This window comes from Drosophila rhopaloa, unplaced genomic scaffold, assembly GCF_018152115.1.
Source record: "Drosophila rhopaloa isolate 14029-0021.01 unplaced genomic scaffold, ASM1815211v1 contig_163, whole genome shotgun sequence".
Taxonomy (NCBI): Eukaryota; Metazoa; Arthropoda; class Insecta; order Diptera; family Drosophilidae; genus Drosophila; species Drosophila rhopaloa.
The window spans coordinates 5009812-5033572 of record NW_025335043.1 but is presented as its reverse complement, the minus strand read 5'-3'; the positions used below and the strand labels follow the sequence as shown (position 1 = coordinate 5033572).

General features: G+C 36.2%; 5 protein-coding genes across 8 annotated transcripts; 3 read left to right on the top strand and 2 right to left on the bottom strand.

Annotated features, from left to right (window-relative positions):
- Window positions 1–68: 68 nt before the first annotated feature.
- On the top strand, window positions 69–6386 carry LOC108047691 (major facilitator superfamily domain-containing protein 6-B). Of its 2 annotated transcripts, XM_017127984.2 has the most exons (6): window positions 69–725; window positions 2105–2243; window positions 2899–3730; window positions 3844–4311; window positions 4372–4558; window positions 5413–6386. In XM_017127984.2, exons 1-6 carry the CDS (start codon window positions 662–664, stop codon window positions 5484–5486), a joined length of 1764 nt encoding a protein of 587 aa, XP_016983473.1. In that variant the 5' UTR covers window positions 69–661; the 3' UTR covers window positions 5487–6386. The 2 variants fall into 2 exon arrangements, with proteins under 2 accessions (XP_016983473.1, XP_016983471.1); XM_017127982.2 differs by lacking the exon at window positions 5413–6386 and having other exon boundaries at window positions 4372–5120.
- Window positions 5946–7589, bottom strand: LOC108047693 (biogenesis of lysosome-related organelles complex 1 subunit 6). 2 transcript variants are annotated; one of them, XM_017127986.2, is made up of 5 exons: window positions 7497–7589; window positions 7237–7437; window positions 7100–7184; window positions 6456–6542; window positions 5946–6344 (listed from the first exon to the last, which is right to left on the bottom strand). In XM_017127986.2, exons 1-5 carry the CDS (start codon window positions 7520–7522, stop codon window positions 6249–6251), a joined length of 495 nt encoding a protein of 164 aa, XP_016983475.1. In that variant the 5' UTR covers window positions 7523–7589; the 3' UTR covers window positions 5946–6248. The 2 variants fall into 2 exon arrangements, with proteins under 2 accessions (XP_016983475.1, XP_016983476.1); XM_017127987.2 differs by having other exon boundaries at window positions 5946–6364; window positions 7497–7583.
- A 184-nt stretch (window positions 7590–7773) lies between these two features.
- LOC108047692 lies at window positions 7774–9095 on the top strand. Its single transcript, XM_017127985.2, has 4 exons — window positions 7774–8011; window positions 8069–8579; window positions 8640–8787; window positions 8856–9095. The coding sequence occupies exons 1-4, from the start codon at window positions 7867–7869 to the stop codon at window positions 8889–8891; spliced, it is 840 nt and encodes a 279-aa protein (XP_016983474.1). The 5' UTR covers window positions 7774–7866; the 3' UTR covers window positions 8892–9095.
- Window positions 9096–10335: 1240 nt separating this feature from the next.
- On the bottom strand, window positions 10336–21938 carry LOC108038579 (2-(3-amino-3-carboxypropyl)histidine synthase subunit 1). Of its 2 annotated transcripts, none has more exons than XM_044457797.1 (3): window positions 21840–21938; window positions 11302–12070; window positions 10336–11231 (listed from the first exon to the last, which is right to left on the bottom strand). In XM_044457797.1, exons 2-3 carry the CDS (start codon window positions 12064–12066, stop codon window positions 10632–10634), a joined length of 1365 nt encoding a protein of 454 aa, XP_044313732.1. In that variant the 5' UTR covers window positions 12067–12070; window positions 21840–21938; the 3' UTR covers window positions 10336–10631. The 2 variants fall into 2 exon arrangements, with proteins under 2 accessions (XP_044313732.1, XP_044313733.1); XM_044457798.1 differs by lacking the exon at window positions 21840–21938 and adding an exon at window positions 21286–21463.
- LOC123037405 lies at window positions 14538–19534 on the top strand. The gene is made up of 2 exons (XM_044457799.1): window positions 14538–14688; window positions 16670–19534. Exon 2 carries the CDS (start codon window positions 16697–16699, stop codon window positions 17825–17827), a length of 1131 nt encoding a protein of 376 aa, XP_044313734.1. The 5' UTR covers window positions 14538–14688; window positions 16670–16696; the 3' UTR covers window positions 17828–19534.
- Window positions 21939–23761: the final 1823 nt, after the last annotated feature.

The following is a 23761-nucleotide window of genomic DNA, read 5'->3' as shown; positions in this document are numbered from 1 at the left end:
GCGAAAGCTCGAGAGTCCCGTTGTGCTATTGTGTGTCATCTCTAGCTTGCCTATTTCCCATCCCTAGGCAGTTTAATCAGCTGAGACTGCAACTTACGTTCATTTTTAAGTTTATTTCAGCGGTGCTAATAAAACCGAACGGCCCGGTGATGTTCATGTTCGTCGGTGGGCGTATTCTTTTTATAATAATTGGTGTGCCGTAGATAAGGCGAATTCGTAAACAAACGACGGAACGCAAACAAACGTGTTGACACTCGGCTCGTAGCGCCAGCGGCTCCAATCAGTCGTGTTTTGGAAGCCCGTGTAGCCGGAACCCTCGATTTTTGCGGATTGTATTGTGCGTTCTGTTAATTAAAGCTAAAAATGCGAACACTTGCCAAGCGTTCTAATTAGCCGACGGGCGAAATGTGTTGATTCTCCAAAAAATAAACAACGCCAATGCACCGAATTCCAATTGGAAGAGAAACGTGATCTTGGGTACAAACACACGTATTATAACGGCACCCGCATGCATACGATTTTGCATGTGTGAGTTGAACACATGCTTTTTCCGCTTAACTTAGCATTTTTTGTGAATGAACTGGAAAACAGGCGAATTTAGCACCGATAAAACGCAATTAGTATTGATCTTTTCGGCGCGGGTCAACGTAATTACGACAAAATGAAGGCCACCATCGATAAAGAGCTGCTGCCCATGAAGGCGCACTATTTTCTCTTCAATGCCGGTAAGCAACTTCCCCTAAACACACCCCCAGAAACCAAACCCATTATTTTTAGTACCGCGCATCGCTTACATCAGCCGATAAGGTTTTCCCGTTTTTAGACACACGCACCTGCAGAAGTTAAATTCTGTGCTAGTAATTGCTAACTTTTGAGCTTCGATTTCGTCACTGGAAACACTTGCACTAAGTTAAGCGATAAGAGGCCCATAGAACACTTGTTAAACCGAACAGAAAGTCCAATAAACTAGCGATAAGCTAATGCATGTGGATTCGGGTTGCGATTCCCAGCGAATGATACAGCACTTTTGTTTTGTTTTAATTGGAAAAACACCCATTTAAATAAGTAGGTTTACACCATTAACTAAATAATGTCTTATAAATCTAGATCTTGATAACAAGATTACAATTATAATAGGAAAATCCAAAATAACACAATTTGCAAGAAAACAAAGCTGTGTGACCCCTCAATTTGTGAATTGATTTGGTTAATAATATCATATCCACCGAATAAAGATGATTCTGTAGAATCACTTCAATCAATTAAGCATTTTGATGGCCTTCTATTGGAATGGAAAATTCGGAGCAAAACTGTCTGACGTCTAATTAATTGAACACTTTACTTGAGTTAAGGCCGCATGGAAACCAAATTATACAGTTTCCAATCTGATGTTAATTCGTGGAATTGAATCACATTTCATTTTTGGGTAGTTGAGATAAGACAAAATTCTAGAAAATGAATTTGAATTGTTTCAATATTTTTCGTTGGAAATATAACCTTTTAAATTGGTTAAGAATATACTTTTTATTAAGTAAAAAAAAAACAATTTATATGCTAGATGTTAGTTTGCACTTTGTCTATTTGCTTACTTTTATTGAAAAGATAATTATGTTATAAGGCAGAGTAGTCTTGGAGATGAAGACTTAAGATAAGGTTTTTATAAAGTTGTTTATATCATCTCTAAACCGTTTTCGACGTGACGGACCAGAAGCACAACGGTATACAATTTAAAATGTGGGCAAAGGTAAAGAAAATAAATTTAGTGACAGCCCCAACGGCCCAGTGACCTGCCGCTCCCCGAAAGTCATCAAAAGTTAAGACGTGCCGACAGCCAAACCACTTTCAGCAATTAAAGCTTACTTTTACCTTTTAATTCAATTGACATTAAATTCTACTTCGACGCGAGTATGAAATATCTAGGTCCACTTGTTTGCGGTAGACTTTGCTTATCGGTGAGGGAGAAACACCCATAACTAGTCGTATATGTATACTGAATATCATGTTTAGCTGCCCATATGCATATCTCCACCCACTCACTCATCCACTTATCAGCTATAACGCATCTGTAAGATAATCTACTGTTGTTTTCTGCTTTATTATCTAGGTACCGCTCCCGTCGTCCCCTTTATGCCGACTTTGGCCGGACAGCTGGGATACTCCCCCGCGGTTGTGGGCACCATGTACATGATTCTGCCCATCATTGGAATGCTGGCGAAGCCTCTTTTCGGCTACATTGCAGACCGGTAAGATGAGCTAACTAATCTGTGTATCATAAAAAGTCTAACCCATTTTCTTATACTTACACGATCCTACTTTTATGAATCTTAAATTTCCGAGACCCAAGCCCATTTCTTATCAAATTAGGTATATCATATTTACACGCAGTCGGAATTTTTACCATTTTTTCGTTCTACAAGCTTAGCGAAAAAATGGAAGTGTAATTTAATAGTTTACATATAAAAAACAGAAAAAAGTTTTTCAACTGATATAATCATAATTTTTATTGGTTTTTAAATGAATATCTAACATAAGTAGACTGCTACAAGTTGGCCGTTATCATTTCAGTATCTAAATAACAATTTAGAAAATACCTTAATAGCACTACCATGGGTAAACGGTTAAATAATCTAGTTAAATACCTCAACAAGTTTTTATTGAATAAAATTTCAGTTAAAATAAACACCTGAGCGTTCAATTAGTTGTAGCACTTTGATAGATTGGATAGCATGGCAAACTGATTAGATATCATCGCCAATGTTTTGGTTTTCACTTCTATATAATGATATAGAAAATAATTAGAGACCCACATTACTTTTCCAGATAAAAGTTTAAAAATACATTATTCTAGTTACTGAAAGCTGTCGAAAATATTAAAAGTATTTTTTAATCAATTTGAAGGTACCATCGCCATAGATCCCTCTTCCTGGGTGGCCAGGTGCTCACCGGGATCGCCTTCTTCCTGATCATGTTTGTGCCGGGGATGGAGAAGCCGCTGCCCAAGGTGGAATTCCACTGCCACGCTGGGGTTTCCGAGTTGAGATTCTGCTCCGAATACGGCGAGTGTGTCGAGAGGAATCTGGAGCGCTACTATGGAAATCGAACGCTGGACTGCCATCTAAACTGCGAGGCGCAGCCCTTCATGTGGGACATTGCGTGCCAGGATTGGTTGCAGAACAAGACGGACAACTGTGCCGCCAATCGCACCAATCCCCAGATCGAATTTGGTACCAGCATCAACATGAAGGACATCGAGGACATAAAGGACTGCTTGTTCTTTAAGGTTCCCCGTGACCAAGGCCAGATTGCAGGGCAGAATGTCACCTTGTATTGTCCAGCGGACAAGGAGTACTTCAAAACCAATTGCACCATGGACTGCCAAGAGGATTACCTCAAAGAGCAGCTGGCGGAGAGTGCGGTGATCAACACCAGTAGTGCCATGTCCATGCCGAAGTTCTGGCTGTTCTTCGGCCTGCTCATCTTCAGCTGGATCGGCATGGCGGTGGTAGTTAGCATCGGAGATGCTATCTGCTTTGGCATCCTCGGGGATCGTCACCATCTGTATGGAAAGCAGCGCCTGTGCGGCTCCCTTGGTTGGGGAGTGTTCGCCTTGTTGGCCGGCGTCCTCGTGGATCACATGTCATTGGGAGAGGTGGACAAAAATTACACGGCCGTTTTCTGGATGGCCCTGATTATCATGGGATTTGATGTGTTCGCGTCATCCAAGCTCAGGGTGAGTATATCTAAGACCATTTTAAAATAGATCCTGAATATAACTTAGAAACAATTTTATTTAAAACTTGAATAATTTTAATAATTTAATCATTTTCTGTATTCAATTTACAGCACACGCAGACACATTTGTCGTCCAACATAGTTAAGGATATTGGTCAGATGTTCCTCTCGCTGCGCTGCGTGATCTTCTTTCTGTGGTGCGTCGCCATTGGACTTGGAACTGCGCTCATCTGGAACTTTCTGTTCATCTACTTAGAGCAGCTGGACAAGGCGTTCGAGGGATGTGACAGCTCGATTAAGACCCTGGAGGGTTTGGTCATGGGAATTCAGTGCTTCGGCGGCGAGCTGCCCTTCTTTTTCCTTTCCGGTTGGATTCTGAAGAAGATTGGGCATGTAAACGCCATGAGTATGGTGCTTTTTGGTTTTGGAGTGAGATTTATTCTGTACTCGATGCTGCAGAATCCCTGGTACATCCTGCCCATCGAACTAATGAATGGGGTGACCTTCGGGCTGTTTTATGCAACAATGGCCTCCTATGCGAGCATTGTGGCACCGCCTGGAACTGAGGCTACCATGCAGGTGGGCTTTATGATTTAAAGAAAGAAATTCAATAATTTGATTTATATTTTCTCGATTCAGAGTCTGGTTGGAGCGATTTTCGAGGGCGTTGGTGTCTCCATGGGCAGCCTGATTGGTGGACTGCTCTTTGAGTCGGTCACTGCACGCACCACCTTCGAGATCTTTGGAATTGGCGCCTTCATTATCTTTGTGATTCACGTGTCCATTCAACTATATCTGCAGCGCAACAGCAACATCGACGAAAATGGTAAGGGTAGAGTCTCTTCCGCCTCCGTCACTGCCTCAGCTTCTGCATCCTTGGAGACAGTCAAGCCTAAAAATACTGACAATACAGACAAAGACGAGTTCCGTGAAGTCGACTTAAGTTGATGCTGAGCAAGATCTCCCAACAGTTTTTTCCAATGCTTTAAAAATGGGAGTATTTCCAATAAACTAATAAAAAGGCTAGCTCCCTGAATTTATAAAAGTATTAACCTACAAAAGTACATCGTAGACAAATACAACTCCTATTTGGCAAATGTGCTTAAAAGCCATAAGGCACAAAATCGATATTAATATCACTCCAAATGATATGCCGTGGTTCTTATTATAGACTGCTTGACGATTGACTACCGATAACAGACATAAATGGCTCAAAATGAATTTAAATTACTATAGCCTGGTTAAGTTAACTTAAAAAGTTTTGGAATATATAACAGAAACGATGATAATCGTATCATATTTTTTTTTTCAATTTAAATGTATATATGTGAACTGGAATAAACAAAAAATAAAATGAGTCTTCATATCCTCAAGATGCTGAAAAAATACTTTATGGACGACTTTTTAATAATTACAAATAATAATTATTTTGAGTGGGAAATCGATATTCTGAATTGACAAATATAAGCTGAAGAAAATTACTATTTTTTAATATATGTCCTTTTTATTTTTTGAAAATGTTGCATATTTTATTTAAACTAAAAAACTGTACTGAAATCAGTGAACTCCGTATATTATTATTTATGGGGGTAATAATGAACTATTGACTATACAGCCTTTATTTTTATTAATTTTTAAAATATATAAAAATGTTTGACTAACTCTTCTGAATATTTTTAGGCACTGTCAAGTATTTCGCACCGACAGATGCAATGCACATGCTGAATGATCAGGAGTATAGTAGAGTTAGCTAAATTTGGTTTGACCGCATCACCACCCACACCACCAAACACCAACAATCACCAACGAACCAGCAACAGCGACAAGAGGCCACGCTTCTACTGTTCAACTGAATGCTCCACTTCAACATATTTCTACTCTCGAAGCGCATGTTGAATAGATGTACAACTACCTGTATTGTAAACGTGCTTTAATTAAGTAGTAACTTATCTTAGTAACCCCACAATCCCACACATTGCCACCTATGTACATGCATGTCGCGCAAGCGAAATTCTTTCCTCATTTACCTTTGAATTCAATGTGAAAACTTAATAATTTGTAGAATTTCAAGCGCAGCAGTTTGTTTGCATGTGAATTATTGTTTATATAAGCTGCTGCCTTGGAGCTGTGATTATTCAACTACTGTTTCTCCACACCATCTTAATGTTTAACATATTTGTATATTTATAAATAATTTTTGTAGCGTAGTAGTATACCGTAGTCATTGGCTTCCCTTACTCCGGGTGCATGTGGCTCTATTTTTCTGAAAATCTCTTAAGTATTTACTTAACTATACACAATAAACAATGTAATGCTTTCCGACTTATCGCAGGCATACGATAGCCAACTCTTATAACATATACAACTATTATTATGTATCCAAATGGTTTAACTTTTGTTCAACTGTTATCTGTGTTAAGTTGTTAGCTAGTTGTTAACGGAAATTCCAATGTAAATGCGCCTTTGCTGGGTGTAGTGCTTGTAAAATCCGAGATCTGGTGACTGATCCAGTGCGTCTAGTGGCTGCCGATGAGCGACTCCTCGTGCTGTTGCCTGTCGAGTTTCCGCTGGTAGTCGCGGTGCTTGCAGGCCGCCACGTTTGCGGCTCGTTTCTGTAATCAGCAATTTATAGCTAATAAACGTTTTAATCAACAGCGGGTTTTTTTTTTGATTACTTCCTTTACTGTTTTATTATGGGTTATTTTTCCTAAATCATTTCTCACCTTCAACTCTTTCGTGCGCTGATAGACTCCCTGCATTTCCTTCTTGATCTTTGTCAGTTTCTCCTTGTATCGCTTTACATCGCTCATCTAAATACATTGAAAAAGTAATTGAGTTAGTTACATTGTATTTTATAATGCCTAGTTACCTTGTTCTTTCTCTAGATAAGATTGTGATCACAGACTTTTAACTGCACCCACTGATAAGATTTTGACCAACTTAATGAGTTTTCTTAAGCTTTGTCATGGTATTGTGCCTTATACAGTGTCCCTAATTGGTCTGAAATATTGATTGTAACCTCGACATAAAAATGATGTGCTGATCGGACCTAGGTTTAGGTTACTGATCAATCAATATATTTGAGTAATGAATATTGGTATTGTATGTTTTTATAAACTTTAGAAATTATTTACTTAAATTAAAAATATTAATTTTTGCAATCTACAAGGATAAATAATTCATACCTTATCAAAGAATACAATAAATATAATTGGATAAAGTTTTGGGCTTTAAGAAAAAAGGAGTTAAAGAAACTGAAACTGAATCATCAACATCGAAGCCGAGAGAAAGTGTTATAACCTTAGATAATTTTCGAGATGACCACAAATGATCTTGATAATTTCTAGGGATCCAAAGACTTACATACCATGTCATTCAGTTTCGCCACTTCGCTGCAGTCCAGTTTGTATTTCTCCTTGGATAAATCGATGTATATTTTGTTCTGTCTTCCACTAAAACGAGTTATTCATAAAGTGATCTTGGATTCCGAACCAAAGTACCTACATCAACTCCCTGAGTTGTCCACGCACATGTTCTAATGGAGGTTCTGCTATTTGGAGTACGCCTGCGGATAACTGCAAAGCGGCTAGACTGCCCATGATATCCTGATCCTTGGAGGAGCAACAAGTTTCCGCATCCTGTTTTAGGTTTCCATTTGAACTGGAGGAAGATTGAGCTGATGGATCAGGGAGCTCATTGAGAACACTAAGAGGGAAGAGTTCGTGGGTCACAAATTTAAGAAAGCAGTGTTTTAGTTTATTTACCTATTTATATTGCTGCTTCTCAACATAATAACAAAAATTAGCCAAGAAAATCAAAACAAACCAATAGAGATTACAACTTGAAATCAGCTGATTAATCGGTGTTGGAAATCGTGAAAAAGAGGAGGTCTCTATTTAAATACAATTTAAAATAAAATTTGCATTAATTACATAAATATGTTCCTATATATTCAAAATTTACGTGTGTTAATATTTTAGAATTGTTTTATTTAATTTTAAAAATAACGATAATTACTGGTCGGATAATGTTATCCATTATCCGCCGTTCCAAGTTTCAAACCACTTTAGTCATGACGCTTGCCACACAAAAATCAGCTGTTTGTTTAGTTTGTAATTAATAATTGTTTTTAAAATGCGCTGTGCTGTGAGTAATTGCGGAAATAATAATCGCAATTCCAATAGAAGAAAATGGCGATACTTTCACTTCCCAAAAGAAGAGCTGCACCTCCAAAAATGGATTGATTTCTGCCAGCGCGATAGCATTAACCCAGCTACAGGTATTATTTAACAACAACTGTGTAAAAAGTAAATAAATTAATTTTATTTTTAAACAGCCTGCATTTGCAATGAGCACTTTGCACCCGAGGACTTTGAGCGGAATATGCAGTTCGAACTTGGCTTTACTCAAAAAAATCCAACAAAACTTAAACCCGGCTCATTTCCAAGTGTTAAGGGGCCCCAAAAGTTGGGCAAAGAAAAGCGTGGAAAAAACAAAAAGGATTACAGAAATAAATCTGCAAAGATCGCCAACAGCGCCAAATTCTTCCAGGAAGAACCACAGTCTCTAGATGCCCCAGAAACCATAGAAATCCAACTATGCGACTTTACCACAGATCTTGAGGACTTGGAGGAAAATTCATCCAGCGTTTACAATGAAGTTGTGGACCTGATCAGTGAAAATAGTAGTACATCCTCCCAACAATCTAAAGAAGACAATCTTCAAGATCAGAGGCATTTAGAAGTAGAAATTCTGGATCCCATGAACCCGCAGGCGAATGACAAGGACCATGTGGAGATCATCGATTCGGAAGGCGATAATTACGTGAAGCACTTGGAACTTGAAGTGTACGATGGCATTGTTATGTGTTAATTTATATATTTTTTTAAATATAAATTTATTCTTAGGTGTTCCCTAAAACGCGAGGTGTTTTTCCTCAAAGACGAACGCAAAAAGCTAATGGATGAAATTCAAAACCTTAAGGCCACTATTCAAAAATCAGAAGTCGAAAAAAATGCAGGAAAGCAACTGGAACTTCATGTTAAAAAAAGCAAGGTTGGCAAGGTCTAGAAATGTTTTTGATGATTGAATACCTCTTAAAATCAAATGTTAATGTTTTTCAGAGGAATCCCCAGGACGTTGTCCTATTTACAGATTAAACGGAATACGACAAGAAACAAATGCCTGCTCTAAGATGAAATGACAAAACTGGAAATCTCTAATTAAAAACTCGACTGACTAGATATTACAATTTGAATTCCCACAGTTTTTCTGTTGATACTTCACCTTTTTACATAATCATATTGATATTATAAGAACTACATAAAAAGTTAAATATAAAAACTAAAGATAATTTAATTGAATTTCTTTTTTAATGAATTCTTATTTATGACACCTAAGATTAAACATTATCTTAACTGGCAAACAGATGTAAAAGGAAAAATTGTTTACTACCTACATACGGCCACCTAAGCAAATCCATTTTTACTAATCAGCGGGTACTCAAAAATATTTTCTAGGGGACCGTGTTTATCTTTCCAGGAAATTTTTAGGTAATCGCGGTGTGGCAATTTTCGCCAAGGTCAAAGTCATTAAAGCAGGCAAAGGGATCTTATCTTGTAAAATTGAAAATTTCACCTACCTGAAGGAGTATAAAAACCACTGGTCGACTGAGATTCAACCTGCACTGCAAGCGATGTCCTCCGACCGACAACATCCATCGCGGACCAACAACAGCTTTTGGCGGAGCTCTACGGATCCGCCGCTAGTTCTTTGCGGGACCTGAGGATCAGATAACAAGGACCATCGCATCTAGCACACCCTGGGAACAACTTCGAGGATTCAAGCATTCATCGCTTGCGGTGTCAGCAAATAGCCGAATTTAGACAATTTTAAATTCTAGTTAATTTAGACAATTGTAAATTCTAGTTAATTCTATAGTTCAATTGTAAATGTTAGTTGATAGTTAGTTCAATTGTATATACATCAAAATTGTATATATGTCATCAAAATTGTATATAACTTGTTAGTTTAAGTAGTGCAATTGTATATATAAACCTTATGAAATTTTTAGCCAATTTAATAGACCAATTGTATAAACAACCAAATCATAGCCAATCATTTAGTTCAATTGTTTAAAACATAACAAACATTTAAAAGAAGTTGTATATATTTTAAATATACGTGATATTCTTGCAATAAAATAAAATGTTCAAAACTAAAAAACGAATTTATTATTTCTTAATAGGTTAGATCTCATTTGGATGAAACCAATTAAAGCAAAAAATGATTAGGGACTGTAATTTTAAACAATTAAGTTTAAAACTTTTTAATTTGTTAGAAATAACAAACATATTTTGGCAATAAATTTATTGATTCCTGTGAAATCATTTTTAGCGGCCATTTTGAGGTATGTATGTACATAAAATTACCTTTAGAAGAAATCGAAAGTGGACGAAAAACTATAGCAGTGAAGTTTTAGAAATTTACGACCTTAGGCATCAAGAATTAAAAATATTTCTATTTGATTCCCACACGAATTAAAAAAATAGGTTTAAAGAAAATATATATATACAAAAATCATTGCTGTATTTAAATACTCAATTGGTCTTTTAAAACATTCTTTTAATGTTAAATATTGTGTACATCGTTGCTATTACTATAACAATTGCATCTTTTTTAAAAATATATCTAGTAAATAAACTAAAGATCGACAATGCGAATTAGCAAATTATGAAACTATCTGTGATGAACACAAAAATGACCTAAAAGTAAGAACTTAAAAACCAAATTTGTACTAACTAAATTAGTATTAAGCATTATATTTGGGCAGACAATCATGGTTGATCGCTTGAGATGGAGGGCTCTGCGGGCAGTTGGGAGCGAGTTAGATAAATCCCTTATCCCTTTTTGAAGTCGAGAAGATCGTCCAGAGCCGCCGCCTTCCCGTTGTCATCCTTCTCCAGTTCTGCCCGCGTGCATCGGCCACAGCAATCCGCTGATGGTTTGTTCTCGCATTCTCCCAGCGCTGGTGGCTTAAAGTTGGGCGTCCAGGGCCCTAGGCTGCCGCTGGCATAGAAGTCCATCGGATATGCATTGTTGCGTGGCGACGAGTTGTGTGGCGTCCACTCGACATCGCCCAGGACGACAGATAGCTCATATGGATTCAGTAGCGGTTGGCTAAAGGCCGATCCCCAGTCGATCGAAAGCCGCGGGCAGGCAATCTGAACGAAGGCGTCGATGTCCGCAAAGAGAGCTAGTTTCTGTGGGAAGATCTCCGACAGTAACAGTGTGGTAGTCTCGATGCCCTTGGCGTGGAGTCGCTTTTCCAAAAATCTATGAACTCTGGAACTGCCTTGTCTTCCAAGTGTTCCCAGAATGATTCCGATGCGGCTCGCCTTCTTAGCCCGCTGTACAGCATCCAGGCGAAGATTCTGCATGGCCGTGTGGTCATACTGCTCTATGGTGAACTTTTTCTCATATGGATCGTACTTGTATGCCTGAAAGGGAAAACGACAAGTGTTAATAAAATTCAACATATTTATAAAGCTCTCTTTACGAGCAATTCACCTTAAGCAGCGGGTTCGCAATCATGGCGGATTCCAGGTGGAAACGCCCGTCTCCCAGGTAAATTATCATCTTTGTCGTCTCCGGCAGTTGCGGCGATGTGCAGCCTAGGATCTCTCCGGGACTAAGTGGCTTGGCCTGGGGAACTATCACATCATAGCCGGCTGCCTTCAGCTCCGTGGATGCAGCCTGCAGCGTGGTTACGAACTGTATTGTGCTGACCAAAGCTATCTGGCCCACCTCAGGGCGGAAGTTAAGCTTAACAGAGTCCAGAAAGTGCAGCGGATCGATTTTAATGTCCACGAAAATGTACAGCACCTTAATGCCGCACGTCTGATCCACGGGAATGAGGCAGCTGTGTCCGTAGTGGACCAGCAGATCCGCTCCTAGTGCCTTGGCAGTATAGTCGTCCACGCAGCAGGCTCCGTAGGTCACATCGCCCATTATGACGGTGTCCGCGCTGGTGAATCGCTCCACGATGTCGCTGATGACCATGGCGTACATGAGCAGACCCTCCGGCAGCTGCAGCGCTACGCGCTTGGCCTTCATTTCCCTTATCCGCCAGATGGTCTTGTGCATCTCGAAGTTGTAGTTTGAGGGCAGGCGGTCGATGGCCTTCTGCAGCAGTGGATCATCGAGCAGCTCCTGAGGAATACGATTGATCCGCGCCTTCGGCTTGAACACCTTCTTGGGTCTGGCACGCACCACCACCACATCGGTGCTCTCGCTGGTCGAGATGTTGCTGCTTGGTTGGATCACGTCCAACATGGTGCTGGAAAAGTAAAGAGCCAAATCAGAAAATTAGAATTCGTTTAGTGAAAGAAATATAGTATTAGTGAATGTTTAAGAAAGAGATTGCTTTGATCAACATTATTTTAAAGGCTTTGGTTGCTTTATTCCTATTTAATAATGGGCAAAACATTAAAGTCAAGAAAGAAATTTTAAATTCGAAGAAAAGTAGACACTACATTTTTTATTCCACAATTAAATTGACTCTTAAATTAAACGCTAACAAGTGAAATGGATTTTAAGAAAACCTTCAGCTTAGTTAATCAACTTAATCTTAGCAAATTTAAAGTGTCTTAGTTAATACGCATTAACAATAATCTATCAAAACATAAACTAGACATGTTAAGGTCAAGATTGTTTGGAATATTATAAATCATGGTTTTGGATTTCCATTTATTTGTGTGGTGATAGCTTCGCCAAAAAACAATAAACAAAGAGACAGCGCATTGTATATGGCGTACGTGACTGCTGAATGGAATGGAATGGGATGACGGGGACCGGCCCCCTTGGATTGCAGTCACCCGGAAAAGAAAAACCCGAATTCTTAAATTTAGCCCAGGCCAGGTGTGTGAATCACTTAATGGACGGCCCCGCCTTGGGGAAACACTTTTTCAACAGACACTTTCAAATCGGAGCGGCACCAAGGTCTGAATTAACAATTGGCAATTAAAAAAGCAGAACAAACTGGTGTTCTATGTACATATGTAGTAAACACTAAGTACAGAACATAAAAAATATTTTTTTAAATTATTTAGTTATCTAAACTACTATATAAAAGTCTTCGAATAAAAAATGGGTCAGTGGTAAATTCCTACCAGAGCGGATTGACATAAAAATCTAGAAAAATCCGCATAATTCTGAAATAATTAGGAGACGTGTGTGAGGTACAAATTAAAACAATAAACGACCCCAAAGTGCCCCAAAATTCGATTCGTTTTTTTTTAAATTCTTTCTTTTGCCATTTTTCTGTTATAAATGTTGTTAAAATGGTTTAAAAAAATTATGATCATAATCTTATGGCATAGCCGCAACTAACTGCATTTAAATTTTTTGGAAATTCAGCCTCCTTAACCAAGTCCCCAATATTTTCCAATTCTCTTATGCGTGACGTCACGGCCTCCACATATGTTTGTATGTATGTTCTGCTGGCGCACTTTGCATTAAGTCGTAAATGAGTGTATGTAGCATTTTAAGTGTGACCGCGCAGGGGAAAAAATGAAAATACCAGTCACAAAAAATTTAAAATGCGCGGTTAAAAAATCGATTATATCGCAAATCTTTTCATTTGTTTTCAAATGTTGAGTTATCTACAAACTTTGGATTTGTAAAAAACAAAAATAAATAATGATTCGCTCTGCTATGTACACACACACGCACGAAATATGTATATCCAAAAAATCAAGATAATACTGATATCCTTTTGCTAAAAGAATATTTAATTTACATTTCCACAACAGATTTAAGACATTTTGTAACCGATTTTTGTCATTTAAAATTCAAATCGCATTGATAATATTAAAAGAACATTAAATATTCAAACCAATTGATTCTCACGCTCTTTATTACACGTGCCTCATATTGTTTAAACAAATGCAAATGTTTAAACAATTTGATTCACGGCGTCCCCCACCTGTCTTTATCTAAACTACTATATAAAAGTCTTCGAATAAAAAATGGGTCAGTGGTAAATTCCTACCAGAGCGGATTGACATAAAAATCTAGAAAAATCCGCATAATTCTGAAATAATTAGGAGACGTGTGTGAGGTACAAATTAAAACAATAAACGACCCCAAAGTGCCCCAAAATTCGATTCGTTTTTTTTTAAATTCTTTCTTTTGCCATTTTTCTGTTATAAATGTTGTTAAAATGGTTTAAAAAAATTATGATCATAATCTTATGGCATAGCCGCAACTAACTGCATTTAAATTTTTTGGAAATTCAGCCTCCTTAACCAAGTCCCCAATATTTTCCAATTCTCTTATGCGTGACGTCACGGCCTCCACATATGTTTGTATGTATGTTCTGCTGGCGCACTTTGCATTAAGTCGTAAATGAGTGTATGTAGCATTTTAAGTGTGACCGCGCAGGGGAAAAAATGAAAATACCAGTCACAAAAAATTTAAAATGCGCGGTTAAAAAATCGATTATATCGCAAATCTTTTCATTTGTTTTCAAATGTTGAGTTATCTACAAACTTTGGATTTGTAAAAAACAAAAATAAATAATTATTCGCTCTGCTATGTACACACACACGCACGAAATATGTATATCCAAAAAATCAAGATAATACTGATATCCTTTTGCTAAAAGAATATTTAATTTACATTTCCACAACAGATTTAAGACATTTTGTAACCGATTTTTGTCATTTAAAATTCAAATCGCATTGATAATATTAAAAGAACATTAAATATTCAAACCAATTGATTCTCACGCTCTTTATTACACGTGCCTCATATTGTTTAAACAAATGCAAATGTTTAAACAATTTGATTCACGGCGTCCCCCACCTGTCTTTATTATTAATATAATCTTTTTCTTTTGCATACTTCTTTACGTCCCATTAAATGACCGTTTGCTGTAATTAATTCAAGTGAAACATAACCTGTTGGTCGTGTACAAATAGTTCATTATTTGCCAATTGTTTTTTTTTTTTAATGTGTGGAAAGAAGGTGTGTAAAGAGGGGTTGGGGGCCCAAAAACGCCAAAACTGTAATTAGGTGATAGATGGACAGCCTCTTAAAATTGTTAACCAAGATAAAAATAAAGGAAATTGTATTATTGGGGACGCATTTAACTTTTCCTTTGGCATATTTCTTAATTTTTCTTACATAAATATTTGCTTTCCTAAGGGAAGAAGTTAAGAGAAATATAGTGTGTAGTAATATGCTTTGCAAAACATATTTCTTTACTTTGTCTGCAAATTTGTTTCAGAGTTTTCTCTTGGCAATTAGTTATCGTTGAGTTCTCTTGATGATAAGAAGAAAACGTGTTGTAATCAATTTTAATACATTAAAACAAGTTAAATTGTGATTACGCAAATTTTTGTTTAAACTTTATTTACGTTAACCATTTTGTGGTAAGTCAGAATCTTTCCTAATTAAAATTAAGTTGATATTTGGTTGCCAAGGCGGAGAGTGTGTAACAATACTCTTAACACTGAAAATAATTTCAGTGGTGCCATTCAACTATTTATTAAAGCTATATAAAAATAAGTTGTTTAACCGATTAGACCTTGAGTTTAGAAAATAACTCTATAGCTAACCCTATAGCTTTAATGGTCAAAATAACAAACTTTTGTTTGTTGGATTGTGAAAATAAGCGTTAACATTTTGAAAAAATAATTTTCAAAACTGTTGCTTTACGCATTCTATCTGTAATCGGCAGATTATTTTTAAACTTAAAATTTCCTAATATTTTAAAATCTAAATAGCTTTAATTTGGTTAGCTTTTTGGTTGCCAAGGCGAAGTTTGTATAACACACTCTGTAATCTCAAAATAATTTGAGTAACGTCTATTAAACCTATTACAAAAGCTAAACAACAAAAAGTTATATTAAACCGGTTAGACCTTGAGTTTAGAAAATAACTCTATAGCTGCTTCTATAGCTTTAATGGTCAAAATTACAAACTTTTGTTTGTTAGATTGTAATTTAAGCGTTATACATTTTGAAAAATATAATTTTCAAAACTGTTGCCTTAAACAATCTATCTGTAATCGGCAGACTTCTTAAAAACTTGAAATTTATTAAAATTTCAAAATTAAGTTAATTTAGTTTTGCATGAAAATTATTTAAATAACATATGATACGCATGTAACTTTTTAGTCTTAACTAACTGAATTAATATCTTTATATCTGCAAATCTTTGTTGTGCAGTGTGAAATTATTTTGCAATATATTTTGCAATATATAAACATCAATATTACTATTGCAAAAACTTATATATTTAAAAAGTTAGATAAATAACTATTTAAATTACAAGTATATTTTAATAGCATTTTGAAATATTGATTTTTTTCTAGATTTACTGCTTACAATGGAAGTAGAGTATTTAAATATAGATGGTGCTCCGGTACCTCACTCTGTTATACCTATAACAGGTGATGGAGCTTGCTTATTCCGGGCTGTGTCCTACGTTTTGTTTGACAATGAAAGTTATGCTCAAGTCATTCGAAAATCAATAGTTCGATTAATAGTTTCCCAATTTAGTTCATTTGTTGATGACACATGTAATTTTAACGGAGATAATTATGCCAATCCTGTGGATTATGAAAATGACATGATTAAACCGCACACGTTTGGTTCGTATGCTGAACTAAAAGCTGCTGCTAAATTGTACCCTATTTATATTGAAGTTTACTTTAATCAAACGCTCATTGCAGTTGCTGGTACAGAGGGCAGTACCATAAAAAGATTTCGTTTCAGTGGAAGCTTATCTGGTGGACATTATGATGTCTACAAGCCTATTGAAACCTTTAATGATAGAAGCTCTCCCACTCAAAATATATTAGAAGTTCCTTCTATGAAAAAAAAGAACATTCAAAGAAGAGGTCAACTTACTGATTTTTCTCGAAAAAAACAGAAAAAGATTGAAAATAAGAACTATCATGTTAGGCATCGTGAGGAAATTCAAACTGCAAAAAAAAACACAACAAAAGAATACAAAGAGTGCACATTCGTGGAAAGTAAAACATAATTCCGCTTTTTTATACGATTTAAATCTGGCATACAATTCTGATAAATCAGTTGATATTGGAATAATGAATAAGAGATGCTCATTTTGTGGCGCCTTAAAATGGAAGGAAGAGTCAAAAGGTATGTGTTGCAAAGAGGGAAAAGTCCAGCTTCCATCTCTTAAAACATTACCAGATCCTCTTTTAAGTCTTTTAAATGGTAATCACCCAGACCATACACATTTTATGGGGCTTACCAGAAAATATAATAATTGTTTTCAAATGACTTCATTTGGTGCGACAAAAGTTTTTAATGAAGGTTATATGCCCACATTTAAAGTACAGGGGCAAGTTTACCACTTAGTTGGTAGCGTTTTGCCAGCTTCTAAAGAAGAAGCTCAGTTTCTCCAAATTTATTTTATTGGTGAGGACAATGTAGAAGCCGATTTCAGGTGTAAAAACAGTCCTGGAGTTAAAAATGCGTTAGTTAAATCACTACAGTTGATGCTGCATGAAAGTAATCCATATGTTAAGGATTTTAAAACTGCTCTTAAAAGAGTTTCGAAGAATTGTAGCCAATTTAAAATGGTTATTCACGCCAATAAAAAGCCTGTTAGGGCTCATAGAGGTCGTTATAACGCACCCCAAGCAAATGAGGTCGCTTTGGTATTAGTTGACCAACAATTTGAAAAAAGGGACATTATTATTGAGGGTTATAATAATCAGTTAAAAAGAATCAGTGAACTTCACCGATCTTATGACGCCCTACAATATCCATTAATGTTTTGTCATGGAGAAGATGGTTACACTATAGATATACCCAAAATTGACCCCGTTTCAAAAAAAAACGTTAAGAAAACAGTCTCAGCGTTAGATTTTTACAGTTTCCGAATAATGCTTAGAGAAAATGTATGGAATCACCTGCACTATTTTAGAGCTCTCTTTAGTCAATTTTTGGTTGATATGTATGCTAAAATAGAAACAGAAAGGCTTAATTTTATTCGGCTAAATCAAAAAAAAGCTGAGAGCAGAAAGCTACATACATCTTCAAGATGCTATAGGTAGGAATGATGTAGATTTAGCACAGTTTGGACAGATGGTAATTTTACCTTCATCCTTTACTGGCTCGCCACGGTACATGCACGAAAAAACTCAAGATGCCATGACATATGTTCGTTATTATGGGCGTCCTGATCTTTTTATTACATTTACCTGTAATCCTAAATGGAAAGAAATTAAAAGTGCACTATTTTTAGGGCAGAAGCCTCACGATCGGCATGATATCATTGCTCGAGTCTTTCATTTAAAGGTCAAAGCTATAATGTCTTTAATTAATAGTCATAGTTTGTTTGGGGAAGTGCAATGCTTTATGTATACGATAGAGTGGCAGAAACGTGGTCTCCCACATGCACATATACTGATTTGGTTAAAGTCTAAGATCACGCCTCAACAAATTGATTCAATTATATGTGCAGAAATTCCAGATTCTGAAAAGGATCCTCTCCTATATGAGATTGTTAAGGCTAATATGATTCATGGACCATGTGGCCGCTTAAACCTAAAATCGCCCTGTATGAACGAGGGTAATTGTTCCAAAAAGTTTCCGCGATCGTTGCTTAATGAAACTGTTACTGGAAAAGATGGTTACCCTAAATATAGGCGAAGAGCACCTGAAGATGGTGGCTTCACCATGGAAATTAATGGAAACATAATTGACAATAGGTGGGTATGCACTATAATTGTGTTCTCCTGCGGACCTTTGAGGCTCATATTAATGTAGAGCTCTGTAGTTCAATTAAATCCATTAAATACGTTTGCAAATACATCAATAAGGGCAGTGATCAAGCTACATTTACTGTGGAAAGCCCTACTAATGAGGTTCAACTATATCAAAGCGGTCGATATATCAGTAGTTCTGAAGCAGTGTGGAGAATTCTTGCATTCCCCATACATGAAAGGTATCCGGCAATTGTACATTTGGCCGTGCATTTGGAAAATGGTCAACGGATATATTTTGATCCTAATAATCAAAATCAATTAGTTAACCAGTTAACCAACGCTTCAATAACGACACTGACTGGGTTTTTCGAACTTTGTAAAACGGATTCATTTGCAAGGACCCTTCTTTATGTTGAAGTACCTTCCTATTTCACGTGGAACAATAAAAAGTTCCAAAGGAGAAAGAGAGGTAATATTGTACCTGGTTTTCCTGGAATTAGAATGGATGATGTTTTAGGTCGAGTGTATACCATACACCCTAAAAATAGTGAATGCTATTACCTAAGACTACTTCTTCATGAAGTGCGGGGACCAACCTCATTCTAATTTCTTAAAACAGTTAATAACATTACGTATGCTACATTTCAATTGGCATGTAAGGCTTTGGGCTTACTAGAAGATGACACACACTGGGAATATACCCTAAAGGAAGCAGCTTTATGTAAATCGCCAATTCAATTACGTGATTTATTTGCGGTGATGTTAGTAAATTGTCAAATGGCTGATGCCGCACATCTTTGGGAAATGTATAAAGAAAGCTTTTCAGAATACATTTTGTACGAGTTTTCTCTAATAGTGGCAGAAGTCAATCAAGATCTACTGGATAGAGTGTTTAATAAATGTCTTATTTTAATCGAAGATATAACACTGTCCATTGGAGGTACGTGTCTATTAGACTATGGTTTGCCCGAACCGATTAGAGTTAGTAGACCACTTCAAAATAGGGAATATTTAAACGAAATAAATTACAATATTAATGAATTCGAATTAAGTAAAGACAAAAATTCCCTTAACGATGAGCAAAGAATGGTATTTCAAAAAATATTACAAAGTGTTCAAAATGAAAACGGTGAAATATTTTTTTTGGATGCCCCCGGTGGCACAGGCAAGACATTTTTATTGAATTTGTTGTTAGCAAAATTACGACATAATAATAATGTAGCATTGGCTGTTGCACAGCCCACTCTGTGTTTAAACTCCCATTGGATTTAATAAATGTAGAAACACCATGTTGCTCAATATCTAAACGGTGTAATATGGCATTGGTTTTTCAAGAATGTAGCCTTATTGTTTGGGATGAATACACAATGGCTCATAAGAGTGCTTTTGAAGCGTTGGATAGAATGTTGAAAGATATTCGTGGTAATGATTTTCTAATGGGAGGTATGACGGTTTTATTATCTGGAGATTTTCGTCAAACGCTTCCTGTAGTTCCTCGAGGAACAAGGGCAGATGAAATACAAGCCTGCTTAAAATCATCATTTCTTTGGCCTACTATTCAAAAATTGTGCCTAACAAAAAACATGCGTGTGCATTTAAAAGGCGATACAACTGCTGGAATTTTTGCACATACATTATTGAGAATTGGAGACGGTCTTTTTCCAACTGTCGAAGGAAAAATAATTATTCCTTCAGGTTTAGGAACTGTTGTAACTTCCCTTGAGGAGCTCACATCAAATATATTTCCGGAAATTTCAAAAATCTCAACCAAATCATTAGATTGGTTTTCGGAGAGAGCAATATTAACTGCTAGAAATGATAGAGCTGTGGTAATAAATAACATACTGTTAAAATCATTTGATGGTATTGAAGTTACGTATAAGTCTATTGATTCAGTCACTGAAGTTGATGAAGCAGTTCATTTTCCGGTTGAATTTCTCAACCAACAAAATCCACCTGGACTTCCCTTACACATTCTAAAGCTTAAGATTGGTGCACCAATTATGCTGTTGAGAAATTTAAGACCTCCAAAACTATGTAACGGTACAAGATTGCAAGTAAAAGCTCTTCATAACAATTTAATCGAAGCTGTGGTTTTTACTGGCTGTGCCAAAGGAGAAATTGTTTTTATACCACGAATACCCCTAATACCATCAAATCTACCGTTTCAGTTTAAAAGACTTCAGTTCCCTGTAAAAGTTTGCTTTGCAATAACGATAAATAAATCGCAAGGTCAGACCTTAAAACTAGCTGGACTAGATTTAAGGGACGATTGCTTCTCTCATGGTCAGTTTTATGTGGCCTGTTCAAGAGTTAGCTCCTCTGAGTCTTTAATTATTTTAGCGCCAGAAGGAAAATCAAAAAATATCGTTTATAGAGAAGTCTTGCAAAAATGTTAAACATTTCTAATTAAAATGCACTGTGGAATAGGCCTCATGGGGAAACCACAAAAAAAAAAAAAAAACAAAACCTCTACCTCTATGGTGGTGTGGAAATGTGGAATGGTTTTAGTTTAAATAAAGTAGCAAATAAAAAAGTTAATCAAAAGTATAGTTTTAAGCGATATAGTTAGGAAATTGCTAATCTTAATTTCCGCAGGCGAAGCTGCGGGCTACCTTGCTAGTCATTAATAGAAGAAGTGTTAAGATATTACCAAGGGCGAAATTTTGAAATATTAATAGAAAATAAATATTAATTCAGAACACAGCACTGATTATTTTATTATATTTAAAACTGGAACCAAAAAATTTGATTTTTTTAAGACATATGATGAGTTTATTAAAAGGCCTTTCTTTGGCTCTTACCCGTGGTATTTGCTTGGTTAACCAAACAACAAATATTTAAATATAACACTACACAAACTGCGAGATTGGATTCGTTCGATACCTTTATCAGTTGGACGTTAGACGCGGTCTGAATTTCAGGGGTTGCGTTTTGTGTTTGGCTGCTGCACAGAAACAACACAGAAATTGGTCACTGAACTTTCCGTTTGTGTTGCGCCATTGATAACTGTTTCTGAGTCACGTAGGCCGCACACCATGCAACATGGAACGGGTTACTTCTGCTACCTGACCTGGCTAATTGCCCGACTTGAAATATTCCAGTGAAGTACAGATCTTTTGTAGCTTACTATGAATTCAACACTATATAATCAGTTCACGCTTGCAATAACTATTATGTCACTGGCACTGATAATGATTTCACCCTAGCACTTTAGTTTGTTGCAAAGTGTAAATCTGGCACGTTTACTACCACAGCTGATGAAAAATTGTTGCTTTTCATTACATTTCTGTATATCGATGTCAATTGTTTTTATTTGTGAAAGGGTTTCATCTTGTTTTGTTTACATTTTACTTACAATTTCAGATTTATGGATATCTGTTATAAAAGTTTTAGTTTTAGTAATTTCTGCTCAATCCCGCGTGTGAATGTCGAATGGCAACAGCTGATTGGCTTAAGTGGCTCGTGAACTTGTGAGAACTGAAACCGGTTCCAAAAAAGAACCAGTTGTGCCCAAACTGTAACTTCAGTGTTGCAAAACGAAAGGGGTTTTAAAAAATATTTATTTTATCGCTTCAGATATATAATTGTAACTTAAAGTTTTTAATGTTTCTTACGAAACTAAGCTTACTGAACTTTCAGTAATGGATTCTTCTCTTACTTAAATTTTGTAATTGTGCACGAATAGGAAACCTTAAGATATGCCTCGTCAATATCTTCTTCCTAAAAAATTTGAATTTTTAAAGTCAAATAAGTTTGTTATTTCTTCTACTTACATGAAATTCTGGGTAATCCTCGACCAGCGTAAGTTGTAATGGGGCTTGAAGACCAGGATCCCTTACGGATTTTAAAATGTTGTAAGCTTCGTATACGAATTTTGTTGCCGCTATATTATCAAATTTGAATGTGGCGAAATTGAGCTTTTTACAAAATTTAAAAATTGGTGGCACGCTCTGGTAATCCAATTCGGAATTTATATTAGAGTTAACTATATTTAATGATTCAAGTTCCTTAAGTTGTACGAGGTCTGCTATTCGTAAGTTGTAAAATCCTATTTTGCATGAAATACTTAGTTTAATCAACGATTTAATTTGCGATATTTCACCAATCTCATCAGAATTTGAAACTACTGTATGCAGTTTTTGTAATACTGATACAGGCTTACGGGAAAATGTCCGGTAAAGTTTACAAAGCGAACCGGCTGTATCGTCTATAATCAATTCCCTTAGGTTTTTTATATTTGCCAGGACTTCCAATCCGGAATCGGTATCATCGCACAATGAGCATTTCAATGATTCCAGCGACTCAAGTTGAGCCAGATAGGTGCATTCTTTGAAGCCAATCCAGACTTTCACATCTAATTTTTGAATAGAAGACAGTAGCGGTAGTTCCAAAGGCTTGGAAAAAAATATGTTTAATAATCGTGCAGCAACACAATCGTCTATGCAACCTTCAAAAAATTTCGCAGCTAATACTTTGAGACCTTTTATTTTAGAAATTTCGTATAGTTCTGTGTTGGTAAGTTTTTGATCAATAATTTGGAGGTGTTGTATTTTTGATTTACCGTTTAGAGCAAATGTTGAAAATAATTTCAGTAGGGAATGGTTCTGATGAAATCCAAAAATAGTTAATTCTTCGATATTCGAATGGGATAACTCTGACAAGGATTGTATTTCTTCTAAGTCAAAAAAACCACACCCAAATTTCTTTAGAGATCTTATTTCGGAAACCTTAAGAACTTCTTCAGGTGAAAGTTTTTCGAGATGAATTTGTAAACTAGTAATTTTGTTTTCTGTAGCCAGTTTTGTGAAAAGTGGCGAAAGAGAACTATTTCCAATGCGTGTTATTTCCAGCTCTTCCAGTCTTTTTAGTTCTGCTAATTTTTCAATACCAATTAAATTTGATATAGAACATTTCAGTTTTCTAATGGTTTGCATTTTTGTTACATTAAAGATATCTTTAAATTGGATTATTTTTAATTGTGAAATATCCAAGTCCTCAATCCCACTTAAATTGTTTTTGCCAAAATCATCGAAGAGTGCGTTTACGGGTTCAGGGCACCTATAATCCCGATTTCCTGAAATCAGCAGAGTTTTAACGCCATTAAGTTGGGCAAGGGGAGTTATCATATCGTCGGTACAGCCGTATATTATATGAACCTCTAGAATTTGATCCTTCCTTTTGTATCTTAAATGAAACTGTTCGAAAATTATGACAGATGTCACTTGACATATGTTTAATAGGTTACAAATTCCGGATGCATCAGCTTTGCTCCATGGA